Raw genomic sequence first — 24528 nt, forward strand, 5'->3', positions numbered from 1 at the left:
TAAAACCTCAGTGTGGCAGGTCAGTTGCCAAAATGTCCCTGTCCTTCATTCCTTGTGTCCTCACCGTTTGTGCTGTGACCTTGCAGCGTTTCCCATCTGGAAGTGACATCTGTTTCCTTGGCCCTTGAGTCTGGGCTTCCTTGTGCCGTGTCTTGCCAGCAGACTACCGTGGAAGTGATGCCGCTGTAGACTGCAGTCGGGCCCCCCAGAATTTCTAACCTAGTCCTGCAGATGATGGTAGCGGAAGGTGGGGCCTCTGGGAGGGGCTTAGGTTATGAGGGTGCAGCCCTCATGAAATGGAGGAGTCCCCTTATGAGAGAGCCCCCCTCCCCCCGCAACAGAGCTCTGTCACCCTGTCCTCCACCCAGTCCCTCACCAGACACGGCGCCTGCCGGCACCTTGAGCTTGGACTTGCAGCCTCTAGAGCCTTCGGGAACGCTGCTGCGTGAAGGCTCTCAGGCTGGCCGTGGAGGAGGAGATGCCACAGGGAGGTGGCCGGAGTGTCTGTCTGCTCGCCAGCCGCTCTCCAGCCGCCGAGTGCAGACGCAGTGCAGCCCCGCCTGCAGGATCTTGAGGGAAACGACGAGTGCTGCTTTAACCAGGAATCTGCAAACCTCTTCAGTAAATACTTGCAGCTTTTTGTGTATCCTGTAGTTGGGGGCGGCTTGTCAACAGTAGGAACATACCCCCCACAGTGCTGAGGGTGCTGGTGGAGGGGGCTGGGTCCTGGTGAGAGCCCCCTGGCGGGTTGTGGACTGAGGGTTGTGGACTGACCGCGTCCCCGCTGTGTCCTTGCACGGAGGAGGGGGAGGGGAGCAATCCCCTCTTGACTCAGGGGCGCTCCTGAAGGCTCCGACCTCCTGACGTCATCTAATCCTAATCCCTCCCAGAGGTTCTGCCTCCTAACACTGAGCGGTAAGGCTTCAACGTTGGATTCTGGGATTCTGGGAGACGCAGACATTGGGTCCCTAACACCAGGCCATATGGCGTCTGAGCTCCCCCACGCTAGGGCTGCCGCTAGGGCAAAGTCAGCCGGGAACGGTACCCAAACAAGTGGGCGTGGCTGTGTGCTGCGAAGCCTTCATTTTTGACTCTGATCTGTGAATGTCAAATGATTTTCATGTGTCACGAAATAGTTCTTTAATTTTCTCCAGCCATTTGAAAATGGGAAAACCATTTTTTTGCCGTGGGCCTTACAAAAGCAGGCAGTGGGCAGATGTGGCTGTCCCTTGCCAAACCCTGCTTAAACCCCCATCTCTCCCCTTTCCTCCCCACCTGGGCACTGCTGTGCCAAGTCTCTCTTGAGAGCGGGTGTGAGATGCACAGCACATGCCCTCCCCGAGTCCGAGGGGCATCCCACGCTCCATGTCCTCCTGGAGCTCCCTTAGCGGACCTAAAGGGAGGCAGTGCTCTACCGTCCCAGACCATAAACACCAGCAGGTGCTTTCGTGGTGTCCCGAGCCGCCGGTCAGGATGCGGTGGGTCTCACGGTCCCTTTCTGGGCCGCCACCACTTTGATCGTTGTTCATCACACGTTGACTCCCCTCGACTGCCCTGCAAAGCCCTATCTTAAGTGTTTGGAGAGCTCTGAGGAGGAACGAAGAGATGTGACGGTGAGGAGAAGCCCTTCCCCACCTCCCAGGGCCAGAAGAGGCCTTGCAGTGAAGGGCACCTGGGATTATGGTGGCTGGGGCTGGGTTGTGGCGCCCCCAGCCCCGAGAGAAGGGCTGGTGTGGACATTGACATGGGAGCAAAGCACAGGGGCTGACCAGGAAATGGTGCCGTGTCCTGAGGGACAGAGGATTCGGGGGGTGGCAGGAGGCTAGGCGGTGGGTCGCGGCTCTCAGATGTAAGGCAGAAGCTGGGGTTTATGCAGTAAGCAATGGGGAGTCGCCAAGATACCTGCTCATAAGACTTGTCCTGTTTTAGGATGCTAAGGAGGGCTGAATTGTGCCCCCCCCCAGCCCCCATTGGGACTGGAGGTAGGGCCTCCAACAAAGTCATTCCAGTTCCGTGAGGACACAGCGGTGGGTCTGAGACAGCCATCCTGGCCCCATTCTGTGGGCTGTGCTTCGTCTGTGGTCAGTGTGGTGGGAGCCAGGCTGGGCGGGAAGCCGCGGGAGGAGGCCGGCACCAGGAGGCGTGTGTGGAACGTACGTGGCCGGTACCTTGCAGCTTCACCAGTAACGTTTGGTGGTTTAAAGAGATGCCACGAACCCTTCCCTCCCTTCAAAAGTCGGGGCCTAATCCTCTGCCCTGGGGTGCAGGTTAGATTCGGTAATTCGCTTCTAACTAATGGCACATGGCTGAAGTTCTGCCTGGTGACTGGTGTCAGAGTTTGTGGCACGTCCGGCTTCCGCACCCGACTCCTCGCTTCTCCCCCTGGGAGAAGCCAGTTGCTGTGTCTGAGAACACACAAGCCGTGCTGGGAACAGCCCGCCCATGAGGCTCCAAGGCCCCTTGCAAACAACCAGCACCAAACTGCCCTCTGGCTGAGGGAGTGCGCGGGAAGCACAGCCCACCACCCCAGTCAAGCCTTCGGACGCTGCCGGCCTGGCCCCTGCCTTGCTGGTGACCTCGGGAAGAGTGGGAGCCCAGAGCCCGGCCAAGCTACTCCTGCGTTTCTGATCCGCAGAAACCGCGAAGGTCAGCATCACTGTGCGAAGCCGCAGCAGTGGGATGATGCTTGACGGCAGTACGTAACCAGTGTGCGGTGTCCACCAGTGTCCACCAGTAGGAAGCTGGGCAAGGGAATTGTGACCCATTCAAACCCGCCTCTAAGTTCGGGAGGCCCAGCTCAGAAGTGCCAGTGGACCGCGTACCATATGCCTGAACACTTCATAAACCAAGCAGGCAGAAAGTTAAATACAGTATGTTTTATCTTACCCGCCTTGAGAAATAAACCTTCCCAGCGGCCAAAAAACAGGCCAAGGTTTTCCTGCTTGGCAAAACATCAGTGATGACTGAATTTCTCTATTATCGTACATGTCTGGGCATTCTGTTGAGGGACTAGTGCTGTTTGGTGTCTTAAAATAAATTCGTAAATGATTGTATATGCTGTAAAATTTATTTTTAATTTATTTATATTATTTTATTTCAGCGTGAATGATGTTTGTGTGACCAAGATTTTCATATGTCATTTGAGTTTGGCTCCTATAATGACCTGAAGCAGGTGACATCGGTGGGCTGACTTGAGTCCTCCCTAAAACTTAACTGTAGACGTGCTCACCCCCAAGACCTCACTCGGAATAGGACTGTGCTTGGAGACGGGGTCTTTAAAGAGGTGATGAAGTTAAAATGTGGTCACAAAGGTGGGCCCTGATCCAGTATGACTGGCACCCCTGTAACGGGGGGATGGGGACACAGACACGCGTCCAGGGACAACCCTGTGAGGACACGGGAGAAGACGATGTCTACACACCCAGGAGAGACGACTGGGAAGGAACCGGCCCTACCAACTGCCTGATCCTGGACCTCCGGCCTGCACAGCACTGTTGTTGGCGCTGCTCCGTCCTGGGACTTTGTAACGGCAGCCAGAGCCGACCAGCACAGCCCCTTTCCCGATCGGGGTTCCACCTCAGAGCTGCAGAACACAGGAGATGGTCAGAGAGCCCGAGTCCCTAGAGGGACGGGCCACAGCCGGCGCCATCCCGGGGTCCTCGTCCCCTCGAGGGACATGAATTCTTACCTACACAGACGCCTGGGGGCGCGAGGCCTTCATTTCTGCTCGACTCTCTGTTGAGAAAGGCTGAGAAGGGCTGAGCTAAAAGATCCAACCTTAAAATGCAGTTACAGCTGGAGTGTCCAAAGCAGGTGTATTTGCATCAAGAACACTGAGCAAATGTAAAACATGGAAAAATCAACATAATTTTTCATGTGTTTCTAAAATGTTTCTTTTCTTGCGCGCCTGGGTGGCTCAGTTGGTTAAGCGACTGCCTTCGGCTCAGGTCATGATCCTGGAGTCCTGGGACGGAGCCCCACATCAGGCTCCCTGCTCGGCGCGGAGTCTGCTTCTCCCTCTGACCCTCCCCCTTCTGACGCACTCTCTCTCTCTCTTATTCTCTCTCTCAAATAAATAAAATCTTTAAAAGTTTCTTTCTTAAAATATTAAAACATGTCTGTTAAACATTAAGACAAAATATGGGGTGGGGGAGTGACTGGTAGTGGTTGTGAGGTTTCTTTTTATTGTAGCAAAATAGACATAAAATGTACCATTGAACCGTCTCCAAACACACAGCTCAGCGGCATGAAGCACACTCACCCTGTCCTGCGAACACCCCCCACCCTCTGTTTCCAGAACTTTCCATCCCCCCAAAGGAGTCTCCATCCCCACAAAGCACGGACTCTCCACCCTCTGCCCCAGCCCTGGCTCCCACCATCTCTCTGTGTGGACGGGACTCCTCTGGGGGCCTCCTGGGAGTGGGGTCCATGCACGATGTGTCCTTCTGGGTCTGGCTCCGCTCACAGCCCATTGCCCTCGGGTCCCTCCACACCGTGGCAGGGTCGGGATTCTTTCTAAGGGCGGATAATCCATTGTGTATGAGTGTATGAGTGTAGACCATACTTTGCTTTCATGTTCTAGAGCCAAGAGGTAGGGAGAAGGGTCTCTCCAGGGCCTGAACAGGAGGCCCTTTAGTCACAAGACAGGGAGGGGGCCTACATGCTTGTATGCTTCTCAGTAAATTTTGTGTGTGTGTGTGTGTGTGTGTGTGAGAGAGAGAGAGAGAGAGAGAGATAGAGAGAGAGAGAGAGAGGGGTGGGGACTTCTGGTGCGGCTCATAGGTCTTTCTGTGATGGTGGAAATGTTCCACCAGGGTCACCACTAGCTACCTGTGGCTCATAAAGCCTGAATTAATTACAATGAAGCTAAATGTTGAATTCCACTCCCCAGCCGCCGGAGCCACACACTGTGAGCGCATAGGGGCCAGACATGGCTGGTGCCACTATATCGGACCGCGTGGCTCTAGAATGTGGGGCCAGGTTTGGGGCCCTCTAGCCCAAGTGAAGGGCAGCATGGGACACAGCAGAGTTAAAAATGAAGGGAACACAAGTGTTTTATGGAGCTGGTGCCTTCCGGCAGCCTGGGGGTGTCGGGGCTGGAGAAGCAGGAGGCGGGGTAGGGGCAGAGTAAGGGCGTAGCTTTATACACAACCTGACGCGGACAAACGACACTGTGTGGCATGAAGGCTTGCTCCCAGGCAATAAAAGTCTAACAATCACGGCCAACCCCAGACGGGGGCAGTGGGGAAGGAAGGGAATCTGATGGGGGACCATTCAGTTTTCATTATTTAAAGAAGTTCTGAAGCAAATACAGCAAAATAGGAAGGCTTGGGGCACCCCAGGGTGTGCCCTTATTATGTTCTAGGCTCGGAATATTTTTGCAGTAAAGAGGCCTTAATACCGAGGGATTCAGAGAGCCAGCCGGCTGCCTGTTCCACCTGCTTTTGGCCAAGAAAGTCTCTGAGACAGGGAGAAGAGAGCCACGATCGCGCGCTCGGCTCCCTGGAGAAATCCGAGGCTCGCTCAGCTCGAGGGGCGCTTCCGTCTCACCTGGGAGAGGAAGGCATCCTGGGTTGTTGCGGAGTGGACGGCTGGCTTCCCTTTGTGTCATCATTTTACTGTAGAGCTGCAGATTTCGAGTTGTTCGGACGGCGGCCTTGCACCTGGGAGTGGCCCCTGGGGTCCAGGACGCTGCCTTCGATTGCATCTGGAAAGCTGCCGTAGATGGGAGCTTCGGGGATGCCCCCACCCGCCCTTTCCCAAACACGTGCCCCTGGGAACGCCGGTACGCACCTGGTCCCACCGCTGTTACTGCGCACCTGCTGTGTGCTGGGTGCTACTGCAGCGCCCAGAAAGACCTTGGGACACAGCCATCCTGTGCCCCTGTGGCCTTGTGCTGTGGGGGAGCCGATGACCGGGGCACAGACAGGTCGGAGAGGATCAGGTGGTGCTGGCAAGAAAACTCCAGCGGGGTTCTGCTGTCCTAGACGGGCTCAGAGCAGGCTTGTTGGAGGAGGTGGCATTCGAGCAGTGACTTCCAGGAGGGGATGGGGAGCATCGGCGTCAGGGCTGCCATCTCAGAGCCTTGGAGGGTTCTAAGCAGGAGGGCGACACAGGCAGGTGTATGCTGTGCTCTGGTTGCCAGGGGGACGGACATGCCAGGGAGGGGGTGGGCAAACCCCGGGCAGGGGTGAGGTCCCGGGCTCTGCTGGCCCCCAGCTCCTGCGAGGTACGTTTGCACTTGACTGTGTGGCTGACCCTCGGCATTCTGCTCAGCCTGGAGGGCGCTGCCCTTGTTGTCTCAGATGGGCAGCAAGCCACTCAGAGGGACGGGGCAGCTCGGCTGTCATTGTGTGGCTAGCTTTGGGCCAGAACGTGTGTGAAGGTACCAGGTGTGTGAGCACCGCTGGCTGCGGTCCCTTTGTCCCCAGACCTGCCTGCCCCAAACCCCATGCATACACCTGGGGTCGTCCCCTGGTTTGCGGGAGCTTCATGGGACCCGTGATGGGGCTAAAAGCTTTGACGGTACCATCCCAGACAAAGGGACTTTCCCAAGGACCATCTCCTTGGTGGCTGACACTTAGGAGAGTGAGGGGCGCTTGGGTCGCAAAGATCTGGGTCTGAATCGAGCACTCGACCTGTGTCACTGATCTGCAGAATTTCCACATTCAGAAACGGGACCGATGGACAGACAGACAGACATGGTGAGCACGTCACTGTGGCAGTACAGGGGGAATGTGTTGTCAGAGGCTCCGTGCCGCGCAGAGCACGCTGGCAATAAAGCGGGTTCTCGTGACTACGAGTTTGTAGTTTCATGTTCACCGATCTGCATTTTAGTAACTGGGGGACCCACTCATCCCTCGGTCACAAAATGCCATTCAAGTTTAGCTTCCATGGAAGAACCTTGATGTCCAGGAAGAGCTTGCTGCCCGCACAGGTGGGCTGAGAAGACCAAGGGGCTCAGGCCCTGACTTTGCCACTTCCTGTGCCTCAGTTTCCTCTCCTGCAAACGTGGACAAGGAGCGTCCCTGACGCAGAGTTGTTAGCACGTTGTGTTATTTTGTGAAAAGTGCTGAAACCCCAGCCTGCTCCTGTAGCAAGGTCTTAAGAAACATCAGTCACAGAAAGAATGGATGCACCCTAGGCATCCAGAGCGGCCGATGCCCTCTGGATGGCCTGGGGGCCCCTGAGCACATCTGATGTCGCAGGTGGGCTGGGGGCCCCTGAGCACATCTGATGTTGCCGGTGTTTGTGTGTGTTTGTGGTTCTAGCACCGGGCCTCCGATGGCTTTTCCCCTCCCCACCTCTGGAGCCAGCCTCTCAACGGGACCCGCTGCTGGAATGGGTCCCGCTGTGACCCCACCGTTTCCCGCGGCTACCCTGCCCCCCAGGCCTGTGCCCCCAGTGGGGTATGGCGGGTACCAGCTCCACTCTAGCCCGCCCCAGGAGCCCGCCCCAGCGTCCACCATGGCTCCCTCCTACCAGGTATCAGCCTGGTCTTTCTTTGACTAGCGCCGGATAACGTTGAGGGGGCACGTGCAGTGGGCGCCCCGTACAGGCACACAGGCGGGGACACGGGCTTATCTCCCTGCCCTGACAGGGAGCAAGGGATGGGCTTGGGCTCATCAGGCGTTTCTGGTGCTGAGGATGCCAACTTCCCCTCTCCGAGCTCCGGGACTAGAGATCTGGCCGCTGCGTTTCCACTTGGAATTGCCAGCGTGTCCCGTGCCAGACATGGTCCACCCCTCCTGAGCCTCTGCCACCCACCGCTGGGAACCCCTCATGTCAGTGGGTGTACCAGGGGCTGCCCAGCTGGCAAAGCTCACGCTGTCTGGTTCCACCTTCTTCCTCCTCCCTTACTTCTGGGACTCCCCCTCCAGCCCACCCCCAGGCTCTCGCACACCCCCAGGGCTGGCCTCTGCTTTTGTCCTCCCCTGCCGGTCCGTCGTCCTATTCCACGCATCGCCCTGTGTGCCCCTTGGCACGGCACCCAGACCCTCCCTGAGCCCCTGGCCCCATTTGTCCCCCCGGCCCTCTCTCCTGGCTGCAGCCGCTGTGCTCACAGCCCTCTGCACCTCCCGCAAGCCTGCCAACCGACTCCGTGTGGCGGCCCCTGCCTCCAGCTGTCCCTGCCCGGAGCCCCGCCCCCACATCCGCACCTGCTGCCCATCCCTGCACTGCTCCTCCGAGGAGCAGTCTCCGAGCTAGGCATTCTGCAGAGCACTTCTGCTCTCAGATGGTAACATTTCCACGAGAGCGGCCACATCTGTGTCACTGGTCACTCTGTCCCAGCTCCTGAATGGCCCGGTTCAGAGCAGGAGCCCAGGAACCCTGGGGACACACACACATGGGGTGAGCGAGAGCACACCCTGCGCTGAGAGGCTCCCCCCCATCATGTGTCGCTCTGGTAACCCCCTCGCAGGACAGTTACAGCTGCGGACCTCCGACAGATGCTGGAAGCTACAGTAGCTTCGAGAGCAAACAGTATTACCTGCCCGCTGCCAGCCAGCCTCAGCTCACGGCCATGGCCTGCCAGCCAGGTGTGTTTCTGCAAGGAGCCACTGGCTTTACAGAGGGCGGGGAGGGCCCCCCCTCCCCGCAAGGTCACACTCCAAAGTTTGCAGATCGGCAGGTGGGCTGGGGGTCTCTTCACTATGCCTGGAAGGCTTGGGTGGGGGTGGGGGAAAGAGGGCGGGAAGGAAAGAAGCAGAACGAAAAGGGGAGCTAGCCAGGTTTATTCCGGGAAGGCTTCCCCCACTGGAAGGAGGTGAGTTCTGCTGAGAGCCTGGAGTTTCCGGATGGCAGAGCCTGGGGTTCTGGACTTGCAGGCGGTCGTGGCCAGTAGGGGTCTGGGGAGGCCACAGGCACAGTTAAAGGGCAGGCGTGGCTCCCGCTGTCCGCCTGCGGGTTGTGGTAAAGGGTGGCTTTGCAGAGAGGTTCTGCTTGCCCTCCAGGGACTAAAGGACCTTCTGTCCAGCCCAGTGGAGGGTGCAGCCAAGCGCAGCCCCTACAACCCGCGGCCACTGCCTCGGCAGGGCAGCCAGCCAACGCCCCAGCCTTGAGCTACGCCGAGAACTACACCTACCCGCTGGCGACCAGCGCTCTGCCCATGGCCTCTGTCTCCCCGCTGCCTTCCTATGCCCCGACCTCCTACAGCCCCACCTCTGCCCCGGACACGGGTAAGATGAATCGCTGTGTACCAGCAGGCACCGGCCATGCCTCTCGCTACGTCCTCCAAACCAACCCGTCTCCCTATGTCTGGTTTTTCTCTCTGCTTCCTAGGACCTGCCTACCCGAGCTATGAAGCAGTGGTGCACTCGGCAGCCGGTCCTCAGTGTCCCGCACCGCTGCCCCTCCAGCTGCCACCGCCTCCCCAGCTGCCCTTCCCACTCCCCACACCCCCAGGTTCCCTGTGGGGCAGCCCCGGAAGCAGTCCCAGGGCCAGCTCTGCCACCGGCAGCCTCTCTGGAAAGCTTCTGGCGCCTCCCAAAGCACCGAAAGCCAAGGGTGGCCCCAGGGAGCCCCCACTTCACTACTGTGACATCTGTAAGATCAGCTGTGCTGGTCCCCAGGTCAGCTGCCCTCCACACCTGCTGAGCAGACCCAGAGGACCTTCCTGGGGACTGTGCTGCCTGCCCTAGGCTGGGAGAGCCCCCTTCCCCCACCTGGCTAACCAGACATCAGGGGCATTGCCTGTCCCCAAAGGCCTGTTAGTAAACTAGCAGCGTCCAGGGCACGTCAGGTTTGCCTTTCCTGCGTGCTGGCAAAGGGCGGAGGGTAGGCACGACACTGCCTGCTGGTGGCAGGAACGGAGTCGTGGGGCTCCCCTTGCCTGAGCGGGCGGCGGTGGGCAGAGCCCCTTCCTCGGCCCACGATGGGTGCAGGTGCAACAGACACAGTTCCAGGAGGTGCCTGGTGGGGGGGCGCCTCGATGCAGGTCCCCGGGTGGACGGAAGCAAGTGTGTGCGCGCGCGCGTGTGTAATTGTCTAAGGGAGATCCCCCAGCCACACTCCCAGGTAACCCAGCTCGTCCTCCGGAAAGGACACGAGGTACAGGATACGAGGGCCCTGTCTTCACAGGAATCACGTGCTAGTTTTGAGTCTTTCTGAGAGAGAGCTGGAACCCGGAGGGGTGCATAGACCCCAGGTTCGCAGGCCATCGGGGTGCGTGAGGAGACCCTGGAAGCCCCCCTCCGGCCCCCCCCCCCCACTTACCCAGGCGGGCCAGGGCCTTTCCTATCTCCTGCCGTCTTTACAGGCCTCTTGATTGAACCTCGTGCACGCTTTTTCCGCAGCGAGACTCGCGCTCGTTAAAGGGAGGCTAGTTTTCTCTGCTCCCACCTTGGCTTCTCTGCGTGACTTTTATGCTGCATCTTGGGTTCTCGGTTCCTCTCACGGGTCCAACACCAGCCTCTGCTGATTCTAGACCCTTCACAACACTGTGTTGCGTGAGTGCGGGATGCTCCCCAGGAAGGGGACACGTGAGTGCTGTGGGGGAGGTCGGAGCCCAGCCCTGCGCTCCCTGTCACCGGAGCAGGTGTCTGAGCTGGTCTCCTCGGGGACAGCTGCAGTGACAGGCTTTGCCCGAGCATGTCCCCACGCATGCAGTGCGCCACAGAAACGTGACCTTTTGTTCCCAGCTTTTTGCTGAGGTCTGTAGCATTCTTCAGATTGGAAATTTAAAAAAAACAATTTTTTTAATTTATTTGATAGACAGAGAGAGATCACAAGTAGGCAGAGAGGCAGGCAGGGAGAGAGGAGGAAGCAGGCTCCCCGCTGAGCAGAGAGCCCAATGGGGGCTCGATCCCAGGACCCTGAGACCATGACCCGAGCCGAAGGCAGAGGCCTAACCCACTGAGCCACCCAGGCGCCCCCAGATTGGAATTTTGACGGAGAATGTTGTAGGTTGCAGACAGATGTAAGTCACGACTCAGACACGTCCCTGTGTCCCCAGCCCGGCTTCCCCCATGGCAGCCAGGCTCCCAGCCAGGGTGTTGACCTTGATCGAGGCTCCTTCTTACCCTCAAGTCTGCAGTTTCACTTGTCCCCACGTGCACGTGTCTGGTTCGGTGTGCACTCACCCCCCGGGCGGGCTCCTGCTGATGCCGCCACCGTGCCACCCCCGCCGGGACCCTGAGACTTTCGAGCACTGACCCATCCACCCCCTGCCCTGCGCCCGCTGCATGGGAGGGTGTCTGTCCCCGGGCTCCCCGTGGCCCCTGGCAGTCCTGGTGCCTGTTCTCGAGGTATCTGTCTAGGTGGCCTCTCTCAGGACAGCCCGGTTGGCTGTGTAGCCTCCAGGCCAGCCCTGCGGGGCCAGGGGGAGCCCTCGGAGCTGCAGGAGCACCAGACGGGCCTCTTCCCAACGCGCCCTCTTGGTCTCCCTCTCACACGCTGGACACGTGTTGGCGGCGGGGAGTCCCAGGGCGGGAAGACAGTCGCAAACGGTTCCTCTTACTTTGAGCTTAGGAGCCTGTGGTGCCCGTACTGTGTTATCTCCTGCCACTCGCTGTGGCCTCCGCGGGTCAGGGGAAGGCCTGGAGCACGGATCACGGGACCTGGGACTCGAAATGAGACTGTGGTTGGTTGAAGCCGTGGGGTCGAACGGGTGCGCGTGTAGGATGCGGGCTGCCTTCCTCGCGGCTCTAGCGGCAGCTTCCCGTCAGCGTCACTGGGTCTGTCCTGTCAGGCTTTTCTCTGCCCCGTGGGCTCTTACCCGGTGTGTGTGTGTGTGTGTGTGTGTGTGTGTGTGCGCACGCGCGCGTGTGTATTCTGTGGCTCAGGTCAATGTTCAGAAGTTTCCTGAGTTCCAGTAAGTACTGTCTCTGCCCCCGGTCTGCTCCAGAACCAGCCCGTGTCACTGGCCTGTGTCACCATGTTGGCCCGAGTCTTGGCATAGTCGGGGTGCATGGGTTGAGCTGACCCGCTTGGAGCGTGTTCACTGCAGCTGGCCTTGTCTTGAGGGTTCCCGGAGAGGAGTGTGGGATGCCACTAAGAGCTTGGTCACTTGCCGGACGCCATCCGGTATTTCAGACGTGGCGGTGCAGCCCGTGGGGCCTGCGACGCACGCACCTGCTCTGGCCTGGCCCTCTCCGTGTGTCAGCCGCCTCTGACAAACGTGGCCCGTGCGATTCAGGTAGCGGATGTCCTCGTGTGGTTTCTGAGGTCAGATCCTGAAGCACCAGCATTTTCCTTCCAGGGAGGCCCTGAAGCCAAAGCAGCTCACCCATTTTTAGATGAAAAAGAAACCTGTGGTCCAGGCTGAGCGTCTGGCCCGGTGACTGGGTTTAACGAAGGGGCACTCAAGCGTCTGCGCGGCCGGTGATGGGAGGCAGGGGGCGGTCTGGGTGTCCCCGTGAGTGAACTGTGCGGGCGCATACGTACACACACACACACACACACATGTCTCTCGCTCCGCCTGCAGACCTACCGTGAGCACCTGGAGGGGCAGAAGCACAAGAAGAAAGCGGCGGCCCAGAAGGCGGGCACCCAGGCCAGCGGCGGCCCGGGCGGGGTGCAGGGGAGGCCGCGCTGCGGGCTCTGTGCCGTGTCGTGCACAGGGGCAGACGCCTACGCCGCTCACATCCGGGGAGCCAGGCACCAGAAGGTAGGAGCCCTCAGGGCCCCACAGCCACGAGGGGGCCACCGCCAATGACAGGAAGCTGTTCATACGGGGCCCCGGGCCACTGCATTCCTCTGAAGGGTGTCCCCCTGCCCCCTGGACCAAGGCGTGGAGCGGCGTGACGGCCTTGTCCCCAGGCGGCAGGGAGACCACTCTGGGCCTTGGGTATCTACGTGTTTATAGAAACGAGGGTTCGGGTGTTGATGAGGTCAAACTGCGGGTTCCGTTTGGGGTCTGCTATTTAGCAGTGATGCCGATCCGGTTCAGTTACACAGTTCAGCCGGTAAGTGCTCCTGTCGATGTCGATAGCAGTGTTTTAATCGAAGGGAGTAATTTAATACCCATGTTTGTAGTCTCGATTACTATCGTGATATGAACATTTTCCCGTGGCCTTGAAAGTGCCTGTATTATGTCAGCTTACGGAGAAACTCGATGGGATTCCCCCCCCCGAGAAAAGGCAGGGAGACCCCACCTCTCTGCCCAGGGTCTGTCCTTGCCACACGCTCCCGCAGGAACTTTGTAAAAAGCAGCAGCCCTTCCCAAATGGTATTGGTAACCTGCAGGGTACTGCTTGCTTAAGGGGTGTGTGTTGGCGGCAGGAGGAGAGCCTGGCGGGACACCAGCTTTAAGCCACTAAGCCACGTAGTTAAGGGCAGAAGGATTAGGAAGGCCCCTGTCTAGGGCCCCACACAGAACCTGCCACACTCCCTCCTGCCCCCGGGCCTTTGCTCCCCCTCCCCCGTGGCTGGCCCTCCTCCATCTCCCCACTGCAGAGCTGGGCCACCCTCAGATCACCTTCCGAAGGGCCTGTGTTGTCCCCTCCTTCGGCCCAGCCAGAGCAGGCTCTCAAAAGCCTGAGCGAACTCAGAGCCCGCAGAGGCGAGAGCAGCGCCCAGAGGAGGGGAAGCAAGCAGGAGGAGGAGAGGTGGGGGAAGGGGAGGCACAGCCGAGCCTGGCTATTCAGGGGAGCCGGCAGGAGAGCTGGGACCCAGGACATTCTGGGGCCCAGGGGAGAACCTGCGGCCAGCCCTGGGCGGGGGCAGGTCTGGGCTGTGAGTGTCAGAGACTTGGAGCCGGGAGGTGTGATTGGGCCCTGACTGGGGGGAGGGGGGGCTGTTCCAGGTCTTGAAGCTACACACGAAGTTGGGCAAGCCCATCCCTGCCATAGAACCTGTGCCCGGGGACTCCAGCTCGGCCCAGGCCACCCGCACCAGCCAGCCGGCCCCGCTCACTGCGGAGAGTTCCCCCGCGGGCTCTGCCAAGCCCACAGCCCCTGCGGGTCCCAGCGCGTGCACCCCGAGCAAGCCAGCACTGACCAAGAGACCGGCGGCTTGGAAGGCCACGAGTGCGGGTATGGGTCACAGCCCAACGCCCGGACTCACTCCTCACGCTGGGATTTCAAAGAAGCGCTTGTCCCCTTCCCTTGTGGCATGCGTGCTAACCATCCCCTCTCTCCAGAGGGCCCAGGCCCTGGATGGAGGCCGGGGTGGGGAGAGGCAGCCCCTCTCTGCCACATTCCGGCCACCTTTGGGCCATACCCTTAGGAAGCGTGGACAGAGCCCGTGGGGCAGTGGGGGCAGGATTCACATCCCGGTGCTCAAGGTGAACAGAGTGGGCTCTGATGAAATATGTGGGTCTCAGGAAATTGAGGCGGGCACCTGGGTCCCCCACCTGCGGCCCCACCTTTCCTGGGGGTGGCCTGTCTTGGGGGCGCGGATCGAGGGGCAGCAGCTAGGCCCCTGTAGACACGCACTCCACCGACTGCTTTGGGGCATTGCCTGTTTGCCCTCCGCCACTCTGGAAAGTAGGTTCCCCGTTTGCAGAGGGACAAACAGAGGTGAGGCAAGGTCACGTACCTGGCGCTGGGCCACCTCACGCACAGTGGAGGTGGGATTCAGACCCAGGGCCGCCCCAGGCTCTGCTCTCCACCACCGGCTTTGCCCAGGAAGGGGGAGGAGGACTTATTTTAAGTCTCAGTGGCCCTGTGTTTGGAATCACCACACGACACGAACCGCAAACCGAAGAGCGGTGTGGTAACAGAGACCCATCTCCCCTGGGGGGCCATGCCAGAGGGGGCTAGCTTGACCATGACTCTGGGTCCAGCTGGAAGAGTGGGGCGGCCACAGGCTCCTCCGCGAGAGGCCTGCCACCTGGGCCTCCCCGTGGACGCATTCAGACGGGCACCAAAAGCTGCGTGGTAGGCTGGAGCTCTCAGCTGAGACCCAGGCTGGCATGAAAGGGGCCTTTCAGGACGGGGGATCCGACCGCCTGACATCATGAGGGACCAAACGGGGAGCAGGAGACCTTGGTTTGCATCTCATTCCACACTTCATGCGGGCGGGCGGGAAGCCGGCCCTGGTTTCTGGCTGGCGCAGGTCGTGAGCAGCCCCGCTCTTTTTTCCAGGGACTTCCAAGCCGCAGGCGGCGGGCAGCAGGGCCCCAGAGGGCAAACGGGCACACCCTGCACCAGATGGGCCTGGAGGTCCACCTGCCCGAGGAGACTCCGCAGAAGCTTCTGGAAGCTGTGCCGCGCAGCCAGTGGGCCCAGGCTACGTGGAGGAGGTAACCGTGCCAGGCTTCCGCTGTGCCCCGGGCCGTCGGCGTGCCCCCACTCCCCCTCTGGGCTGTGGTGAGGGACTGCAGCAGGGGTCAGGCTTCAAGATCGCGCCCCGGGTCTCCATCTGAGATGTACGCACCTGTCCACACACAGTCTGTGGTGAGCCACAGTGTCTTACGGAACTCACTGGAAGGTCCAGGCACTGGGTTTCAGATCCTAGAAGGTAGGCCTGAGATACATAGAGGCCTGGTATCCCTGGGCATCAGGAGCCCGTGTGCAACCTCCGTGGCCACCGCCCTGGAGCCCGGAGCCTGCAAGGCCTGTCTGGAAGAGCTTCTAGACCCAGATTTGGAAGCCTTCTCCCCGGCCGCTTCCCTGCTTCTCAGGCTCCCCCTCACTGGCTGAAAGGAAGTGGGCGCAGTAGCACTTCTTCTGGTTGTGTTCAGCCACTTTTGCCTCCCCAGATAGGAGCCCCGCCGGGGAAGCCCTGGCATTTCGTAGTTGAGGTGATGACAAGGTGCATGAAAGCCTCAGGGGGCACGGCAGGGCCTGTGATGGCTGCAGCTCAGAATGGAGCCGAGGCAGGGGCTCTGTGGACAGGCGGTGGGTGTCTGCACCCCTGGGTGGGGAGCGGGCGGAGGAGCGGGACAGGACAGTGGCCGAGGGCAGCTGGGGCACCGGAGGGTGTGTTGGTGACATGCTGGCTCCCCCAAAGCCCACTTGGCAGGTGGGACACCAGCGCGCAGGCCTCCCGGGACGGTCCGGTGTCCCCAAGGGGACGGGGGCTGTGCCCCTGCCTGGGGAACCGGGCGCACTGCGTGGGTGGCGGCCGGCTCAGCAGGGCGCTGTGTCTCAGGTGCGCAACGAGGAAGGCAAAGTGGTCGGGTTCCAGTGCGGCCTGTGCGAGTGCAGCGTCGGGAACGCCACGGCCAGGGACACGCACGTGAGGGGCCGGCGGCACCGGCTGCAGTACAAGGTGTGCGGGGCTGCGGTGGGACCTGACCGCCAGGTTTCCTGCACCCCGTCCCACGCCCCTAACAGGAGCTCCGGGTGCTGGGGGCCTGTACCCCACGTTCCCTGGAGACCGCGGCAGACCCGGCCCCGGCTGGGATCCCCGTGGCGTCTCTCGACTCCGGACCCACCTGTTGCCGGAGGGGTCCCTAAGCACATGGAACAGGCTCACAGATGCAGCCGAGATGGGGCATGGGGGCAACAGGGGCGCCTGGGGGCCAGAGGCCGTGCCCCAGGGGCCCCTGCTGCAGCAGGGTGACCGTCCTCTGGGAGCCGTTCCTGGGAGGGGCCCGGGAGTTGGGTGCCGAGACCCCCAGCACCAACAGGACCTTGGCTGGGCTGGTCTACTCCCCACCTGGGGTTGGCTGGGGGCCCTTCTGCCCCATGGGCTGCACCGGAGGAGGGGCTGAGAGCCACCTCCCCCGGTCCCTCTCTCACAGGTTCGCGGGGCGGCGGGACGAGTTGTCGCGTGCACACCCCTCTTCTAGCTACTCCGTTGGGGTGTCACTCACGTGCTACACAGTTCACCCACATGAAGATTACGGTTTCCCAGCTTTTACTGTGGTGCAATCCCAGAGCTGTGACCCTTACGTCTCTCTAGTTCCAGAACATTCCATTACCCCAGAGAGAAGCTTCATCCCCATTCGCAGTCACCCCCAGCCCCCGGCCCCCACGAGCCCCCTTCCCAGTCCGCAGACCAGTCTGTTCTGGGCGTGTCACCCGCGTGGACTCACACCCTGTGTGGCCTTCTGTGTCTGGTTCCCTTCTTGCGTGTCGTGAGCTCAGAGTCTGTCCCCAGGGGAGCGCGTGGGGGCCTCACTCCTGCTCGTGGCCGAGGGACACTACTGTGCGTGGGGGACACACTGTGTATTGGTCCTTCCATTGATGGACACGTGGGCCGTTGGCAAGAGCAAAGGCCCCCTAGACAGTGCTGTGTTCGGGAACGATGAGGGACTCACCATAAACTACGTTCCACGGGAGAATCTGCGACGCCCTTGAAAACGCGGATCGCTGGGTCTCACCGCGTTTCCGCTGAGTTAGCTTGATTTGAAATATGCGCTTGACGTTGGCTCTATAGCGACCCATCCGTGGCCAGCGAGGGCGTCCACAGTGGGGCTGGATTTCCTTCTTTCCGGGCTGCTGTGTTGCGGCCGCGCTCCCCACGGGAGCTCCCTGTTTCGTGGGTCCCTGGAGCGTCCAGGCTCTGGGGGATGGAGTCCCGTTGTGGAGTCAGCCGGCAGGAGGCCGTGGCGCTGGGGGCTCCTGAGGCTCCTGGCATTTGTCGAAAGGAAGGTCTCCTGTCTCACAGCCCTTCCTGCCCTTTCCAGAAAAAAGTGAACCCAGACCTCCCGATTGCAGTGAAGCCCAGCCACAGAGCTCGGAAGCTTCTGGAGGCCAGGCTGAGGAAGCAGAGGCAGCTGAGCAGGCAGCAGCTTGAGGAGATGCGGCGCTGGTATGTGGGGAATTAGGCGCACGGGGTCCCTGCTGGGCTGCCCCCACCCTCTGCTTTCGGGCTTGAGGACCCAGGAGCTCGCCCCTGCAGTGTGGGCAGGGGACACCGCCCTCGGGGAGATGGTCACGCAGGACAGCACAAGCCCGTAGCCGTGGAGCAGGGCTCTGGGCTCCCGTTCACAGGGAAGCCCCGGGTCTCTGTGCGCCCTGACCCTGGTGTCCCCGACCCCGGCGTCCCCTGACCACCGACATATCTGTCACGCCTTCCTCCACCCTCTGGAGCAGTTTGAAAGCGTTTTCTGATGCCGTGTCTGATCGACGGAAGACCTGGGCAGCGTCTGAGCTGGGGAACAAAGCTCAGGACAGACCTGGGGCGGCCATCACCTGCTCCTTCCCCACCTGTTGCCCTTGGCCTCTGTCCTCCGGGCCCACATCGCCTCAGTCTCCCTGGGCCATGGCGGGTGTTGGGCAGGCCCGTGTCATGGGCCCTGGGGGCCCCGTCAGGTGGAGGCAGCGCTCTCTGGTGGTCCTGGAGCCCCAGCCTCCCTCAGCCTCTGGATGAGGCACGCTTCTGATGCGACAAGCCCAGGGGTCCCGCAGCCGCTTCGAGCAGCTTTTCCCCCTGGGTCCCTGCAGGCGCCAGGAGCTGTGCAGGAGGCGACTGGAGGAGGGGCCTCAGGCCCCCGATGAGCAGCCTGGACCCTCTTCGCCCGACCAGCACTCTCCTTCCCTCGCCAGCAGGCCGGGGGCACCGCCCGGCTCACCTCTGGTGGGTGGTGGCCTTGTCCTCGTGCCAGAATGCCTCCTGCTGTGGAGGCCCCACGGACAGCAGCCTCCTCAGGCCCTCCCTAGAAGGACCCTGACTCCTCCAGGAGCGAGGAACACGCCTCTGAGCCATGACCCCCGAGAGGTGTCCGGGGGTGGGCACTGGCGGGGCCTGAGGGTCACAGCCCAGCCCCGTCACTGGTCACCAGTAGGAATCCCAGGCCCGGGCCCCATCCCTGGCTACTGGAGTTCCCTTGGCTCCCAGGCCCAGGTCACCACTTCCCTCCGGAGCCCTCGGCATCCGTCCGTGCAGGCTGGGCCCGGGACTGGATGGGAGCCTCCCGTTCCCACCTTGCTGGGGGGAGGCGCCCCGCTGAGTTGGCTGCACAGCCTCTGGCTCCGAAATGGAAGGATGTCACCAAAGGGGAGCCCGCAGGCCCCACGTGGCCCCACATTCTCGCCAGTCCACCGCCTCGTGGGTCCCCATCCTTCCTTCGCCTGGCTCTCTGCTGCCCCTTGCCTGTCACCCCCAAAGCCAGCCTGACTCTGGGGGCTCTCCAGGGCCCCCTGCTGCATGTGCCATGCCTCAGCGGGGCTGACGCTCACCTTGTCCCCTGCGCGCCCGGTGCCCCGGGCCTCGCCACCTGCTCACGACCAGCCCACCTTTCCCTGCAGTCTGCACGGCGGCCGGAGTCCAGCGATGACCGGCACGTCCTGTGGAAGCACGCGGCCATCTACCCCACAGAGGAGGAGCTCCTGGCCGTGCAGAAGGCCGTCTCCCACTCGGAGCGCGCCCTCAAGCTGGTGTCCGACGTGCTGGCCGAGGAGAACTCCGGAAACCCAGTGCACGCGGGCGGTGAGCACAGGTAGTGGGGGGTCACTCTCCATTCCCCAGGCCCCAGGCCGACTGAGCAGGGCAGGGAGGCCCCCCAGGTGGGGAGGGTTGGGGTTCTGGACAGGACATGGCTGGCGGGGGGCGAGGCGCCTCACTCTGATCGGCTTTGAGCTCTCCGAGGTCCCTGGGACTTCCCAGCCAGCGGACAGAACTTTCCCCAAATGGACGCTTCCTATCCAGGGTGCATCTAGAAATGTTCCTTGTGAAGGGGGAACCGGGCTGTTTCTCATCTGCGAATGGGAAACCGAGGGGGATTCTCTTCTTCTGAGGGTCGGTGAGGTCCCCGAGCGGGAGAGCCCCCGAGCGCCTGCGTGAGTCACTCTTACAGTCGCTGTGGCTGTTGGGGCGTGGAGGCCTCTCCACCTGGGATCTGGATGAAGTCCGTCTTCCAAGTCCTTTCTCTCTGGGTGGCCGCCCTTGTATGATGCTCGAACATGCCGTGCAGCTTACGTCTCAGCCACGCTGGCGGGGACCGTTCTGGGGCACGGACGACCTTGTGCGCCCATCACCCTGGTTGGCCTCTGCTGCTGGCGGAGATCCGTCCTGTTATAGTCCGTGCGCCCCTGCCCCTGCCTGGCACCCCCTGCCTGCACTGCCCGTCCCCGGGGCTCCACCCGTGCTGGACACCGCACGCGTAGGCCAGAGGGGTCCTGCAGTGTCCCTCCATTTGCAGCCAGCTGATGCCACTCAGTTCCTTCTTGTTAGCACAGTGTCTGCGCCCTGGGGGAGCGCACGTGTGCCCTCGGCTGCGAGCTCCCCTGGCCTTCCCTGGGAGAGGGCCCCTCCTCCACCTGCGCGGTCAGAGAAGCAGGGGTGCACCCAGCCCCCACCGGCGTCCTCGCGCAAGGTGCTGGGTCCCGTACCAGCTTGTCGCGGGTGTTGTGTGTGCACGCCCACGGCGCTCAGCCCAGCCCCTGCAGACTCCTGTGGTCCGGTGACCACACGTCGGCCTCCACGAGGTGCGTCCCAGAGCCGCCCCTTCACGGCCCCACACTTCCCCTCCCGGAAACCTCCCAAATGCCGTGTCCTCGGGAAAACAAAGCCGGCCTCCTGTCCAGCTCTCACGGGACGCTTCTATCCCATCACGTGTGCTGTGGTGGCCCAGAGGCCAGGAGCTGGCCCCAGAGAGCGCGGGCCCCTGTTTTGACATAAGAGAACCGCGGCGCGGTCACACTTGAGCAGCAGTCCCGCACCGGCGCCAGGAAAGCAGGCTCCACAGAGATCAGACTGTGGGTTTGGGGCTGTTTGGTTTCACAGTGGGTGTGAATTGAGATCCAGCTTGATCGATAGCCTCTGAGTCTCCCGTCGGCGGCCCGCCCCGCACTCCCATCCCCTGCCCTCTGCCCTCCCTGGTCCTTGCTCCAGGCCTGCCGCCTCCCGTCTGCGGGTGCCGGTGACCTCCTGGCCCGGTCCTCGGGGCGGGGGGGGGGGGCACTGGGCTCCAGCACACATGGTCCAGAAGCCGACAAGAAATGCATAAATGGGGGCACTTCGGGGGGGCCCCGTGGGTTAAGCACATCTGAGTCTTGATCATTTCAGGGTCGTGGGTTCAAACCCCAAAGCTCCTCACGTGCAGCCTACCTAAAAAGAAAAAAGAGAGAGAAATACATAAATGAATTTTAAAACAAAAAAGACCCCAAACCAAAAACAGCTCCTCCTCTCCCCAGGAGTGTCACAAAGCGAGCAGCAGCGGCTCCTGGAGCCACGGGGCGAACGACCCCAGGCAGAGGGGCCAGCGAGGGAGCAGCCTCATGGGGCTGGACCACAGGGACCAAGGGAGGCTGGGGGTCGGGTTGGGAGAAGCTGGGGCGTCCCCCACCTCCCCCCCTGCAGAGGGGCAGCACCGGGAGGGGCCATGGGGCAGAGGCGAGCTCAGGCTCCCACTGCGGTGAGCTGGCCTGGGCTTCAGAAGGGCAGGGTGCTGTGGGGCAGGGCCTGAGGGGAGCGGGCAGGCTCCCGGCCAAGGAGCTGAGGTGCGGGGCACAGTGACCTTGGAGGCGCTAAGGACGACACAGAGCCCAGGGCCCCAGCTGGCTGAGACCAGGGGCCACGGGGATGGCCACTGGTGGCCTTCCTCAGAATGCAGATTATCAGAAAGGAGTAAAAACCAGCAGTCCTTACTGGGCATGTGCAACTTGGTGGGCTTGTCCCCAGGGGTGCAGGCCCATTTCACAGATGGGGTAACTGAGGCAGAGGCCCCGCAAGGAGCCCGTGAGCGCAGGAGCGGGGGGACCCTGGCAGCGACCCCTTCTCCCGACCCCTTTCCCCTGCGGGTCTCACACATTTGCGGGCTTGTCTTGACAGTGGTGGCTCCCCCTCTGCACGGGTCCTGAAGGGCGTGATGCGGGTTGGCCTTCTGGCAAAGGGCCTTCTGCTGCGGGGGGACAGGAAGGTGCGGCTGACCCTGCTGTGCTCGCAGAAGCCCACACGTGCCCTGCTGCAGAGAATCTCAGAGCACCTGCCCCAGCAGCTCCCGGTAAGAGCCACGGGGCCCAGGTGGCCGCCAGACCGGATGGCCTTGTTTCCAGGTGATTCGAAGAAACAAGAGTTGGGCTGTTGGACCCAGACTGGGTTGTTTTTATAGAAAAGTTGACGAGATAGTGAACTCCGGGGTTCCTTTATAAAGCGAGTCTAGGGTAAAAGAGAGGAGGAAGGTGTTCTGTCACTGCGGTGCCGACTTACCAGTCGTTACAGGGGTGAGTGGAGCTGAGCCCGGCCCTGTGAAGACCCGTTTGGGGACTATGGTAGGGACCTGGGCTCCTCTTCTCTGGACTGTTCTGGGAAGATCTCAGCAGAGACCATGATTGGCAGAGGACCAAGTTTCCTGGGGCAGGGCGGGTGGGCATGCGTTCTCCTTCCTGGTGAGTCTTTTTCTGCATCCCCAGAAAATCCAGCACTGGGGGCCGCACAGACCCAAGTCTCCCCCTCCTAGGGCCCCCACTCTGGTCACGAGCAAGCTGACATCCAATGTGCCACTTGTGAAGAAATGGAAGTCAGATGCCAAGGCAGGAGCACTGGCAGGGACAGGGGAGGCACATCAGACAGGATGGGGGGAGCCATGTGTCCTGATAGGAATGGGGCCTCTAGGTGGGAGCTAGAGACCGGGGGAGGCCTTAAAAGATGGAGGAGCAGTGGTCCATGTAGAAGGACCTGCATTTGTGGGGCCTGGATCACACCAGGCCTGAAGGCCGTATAGGCAGGTAGGCCTGCGTTTCTCAGGGAAGTGGGAAGGCAGGAGGGCTTTGAGCAGAGGAGTGACACACCTCCACTTGGCTGATTTAAATACCCCTTTTCATAGCTCAGTTGGTTAACCCTGGACTCTTGATATTGGTTCAGGTCATAATCTTGGGGTCAGGGGATGGAGCGCCACGACGGGCTCCATGCTCAGTGGGGAGACAGCTTGAGGCTCTCTCCCTCTCCCGCCCCTGCTGCTCCTCCTACCCCCACTCTCGCAGATGAGTGCACCAGCTCTTTATTTATTTGAGAGAAAAATCAATGAAAATCAATTTAAATAAATCAGTAAACACCTGTTTCCTTCGCACCCATGGCACGGTGGTTTCCACTAGCTACTGCAGGGCTGTGTGTGTGGGTCAGACGCAGCCTCACAAAGGCAGCCTAGGCTGTGGCTGAGCTGCCAGTGCCCCACCCCCTCAGTGGCAGGAAGCATTTCACCCCAGAGTCTGACCTAGGCACCCCCATGCCGGCCAGGTGGGGAAAGACGGCTTAGCCAGGGCAGAGAGCATTTCTAGGGGTGTAGAGACAGGTGCCTGGAGCTCCACGCAGCTCGGGGCACCCTGGCCAGGCATCTCAGAGACTTCAAAATAAGGCGAGGTATGCCATAAGGCCTCTCTGAGCAGTGGGCACTGGACCATGTGCCTTGGTTCTAAAGTCTCCTGGAAGGGCCTGCCTGTGAGGGTGACCCCTGAAGGGTACCCCCAGTGAGGGCCGGGGCGTTCCTGGGCCCCTGTGGCAGGTGACCGAGGGGGCCTGGGTCTTGCCTGGACGCCAATCTCTGAATGGGTTTTCCCCATTCTCCCCTGCTGTGCCCAAATAATAGCTTCTTCCACTGGCAAAGTCACCTTGCTGTTTTCACTTAGCACCTCTAGGGTCCAACCCCCTGTGCATATTTAAGGGGCCTCATTGCGTTATGTGACTGACGAACATTTCATTGCTGTCCATCCATAACTTGAGGCGCCCCTCCGTGTAGTTGGACATTCAGGTCATTTCCAGCGAGCAGGTAACCTTGTACACATGTGAGAGCTTATTCCAGGAGCAGAATTGCTGGCCAAAGGCCTGAGGCCAGATGCTTCTGATAAATGTTGCCAGATCAGCCTCCACCAGCAGATTATATAGATGGCTGGGTTTGCCAGCCCAGCTGTGCTGCAGACTGTTGATGTCTGTTCTCCCAGGGGACAATGGTAGCTCGTTATAGTTTTAATTGGTTCTCTCTTACCATGGGAGAAGTTTGTGTTGTTGCATAAAGAGGGTCATTTCTATTTCTTTTGCTCAAGCTACCTGTTATGTCGCACACCAGTTTATTTTTTTAATTAGATTGCTGGCCTTGTTGTTGATCTGTGGGCGTTCTTTACATATGAAGGCCCCTACATACTGGGTTTGTTATCTGTGCGCGTTGCTGTGTAGGTGTGCTCCTACAGGGTCGGGGCTACATGTAAATCCCCTACCAGTTCCAGGCCCCCAGCACAGGGCCCAGCCCTCGTATGTATCCTTGCTCATTTACCGGTGGTTCTCAGCTGGGGTGACACGGACTCAGGTTGCATTCGCCCTTCACAGATGGTGACAGAAGACAAGTACGAGGTCTCCTCTGACTCCGAAGACAACATCATCATCTCCTCCTGCGAGGAGCCCGGAATGAGGGTCTCTGTGTCGGTCACCTCGCCCCTGATGCGGGAGGACCCTTCCATGGAACAAGGTGCGGCCAGGCCTGTCTTCCAAACTTGTCATTCTCGAACCTTCTTCACGATTGTTTTGTCTAACCTTCTTCTTTAAGTCAGCTCATTTTTGTTACTTAAATTTTTCAAGAGGAGCACCCTTGAACCATTGGTGGAAAAGGTTACCAGTTGTCATAGTCATAAAAAAAAAAATACCGGGGATAGAAAAACATTGTTAAATTCTAGCTGAAAGCCCCGCTAGGCTTTGCTCAGACACATGAACAAGGGGCAGACTGGGCACGTGGGGAAGTGTGAGCGGTCCGAGGCCGCTGGCCGG

At 60.6% G+C, this 24528-nt stretch overlaps 1 protein-coding gene across 2 annotated transcripts in view; it reads left to right on the top strand.

The window, feature by feature from the left end:
- Positions 1–24528, top strand: part of ZFR2 (zinc finger RNA binding protein 2) — a 36378-nt gene that overhangs the window by 7639 nt on the left and 4211 nt on the right. For both annotated transcript variants that reach the window (XM_045086576.1, XM_045086580.1), the window contains exons 2-14: positions 7272–7485; positions 8423–8540; positions 8955–9179; positions 9283–9572; positions 12425–12607; positions 13745–13973; positions 15027–15184; positions 16036–16155; positions 17519–17643; positions 18279–18411; positions 19083–19273; positions 21607–21778; positions 24094–24232. In XM_045086576.1, the coding sequence (XP_044942511.1) occupies positions 7272–7485; positions 8423–8540; positions 8955–9179; positions 9283–9572; positions 12425–12607; positions 13745–13973; positions 15027–15184; positions 16036–16155; positions 17519–17643; positions 18279–18411; positions 19083–19273; positions 21607–21778; positions 24094–24232 (2297 nt within the window). The remainder of the gene's footprint in view (positions 1–7271; positions 7486–8422; positions 8541–8954; positions 9180–9282; positions 9573–12424; positions 12608–13744; positions 13974–15026; positions 15185–16035; positions 16156–17518; positions 17644–18278; positions 18412–19082; positions 19274–21606; positions 21779–24093; positions 24233–24528) is intronic.

The sequence above is a fragment of the Mustela putorius genome, unplaced genomic scaffold (assembly GCF_011764305.1).
Source record: "Mustela putorius furo isolate JIRA1106 unplaced genomic scaffold, ASM1176430v1.1 tig00000095_pilon_pilon_pilon, whole genome shotgun sequence".
NCBI classification, from domain to species: Eukaryota; Metazoa; Chordata; class Mammalia; order Carnivora; family Mustelidae; genus Mustela; species Mustela putorius.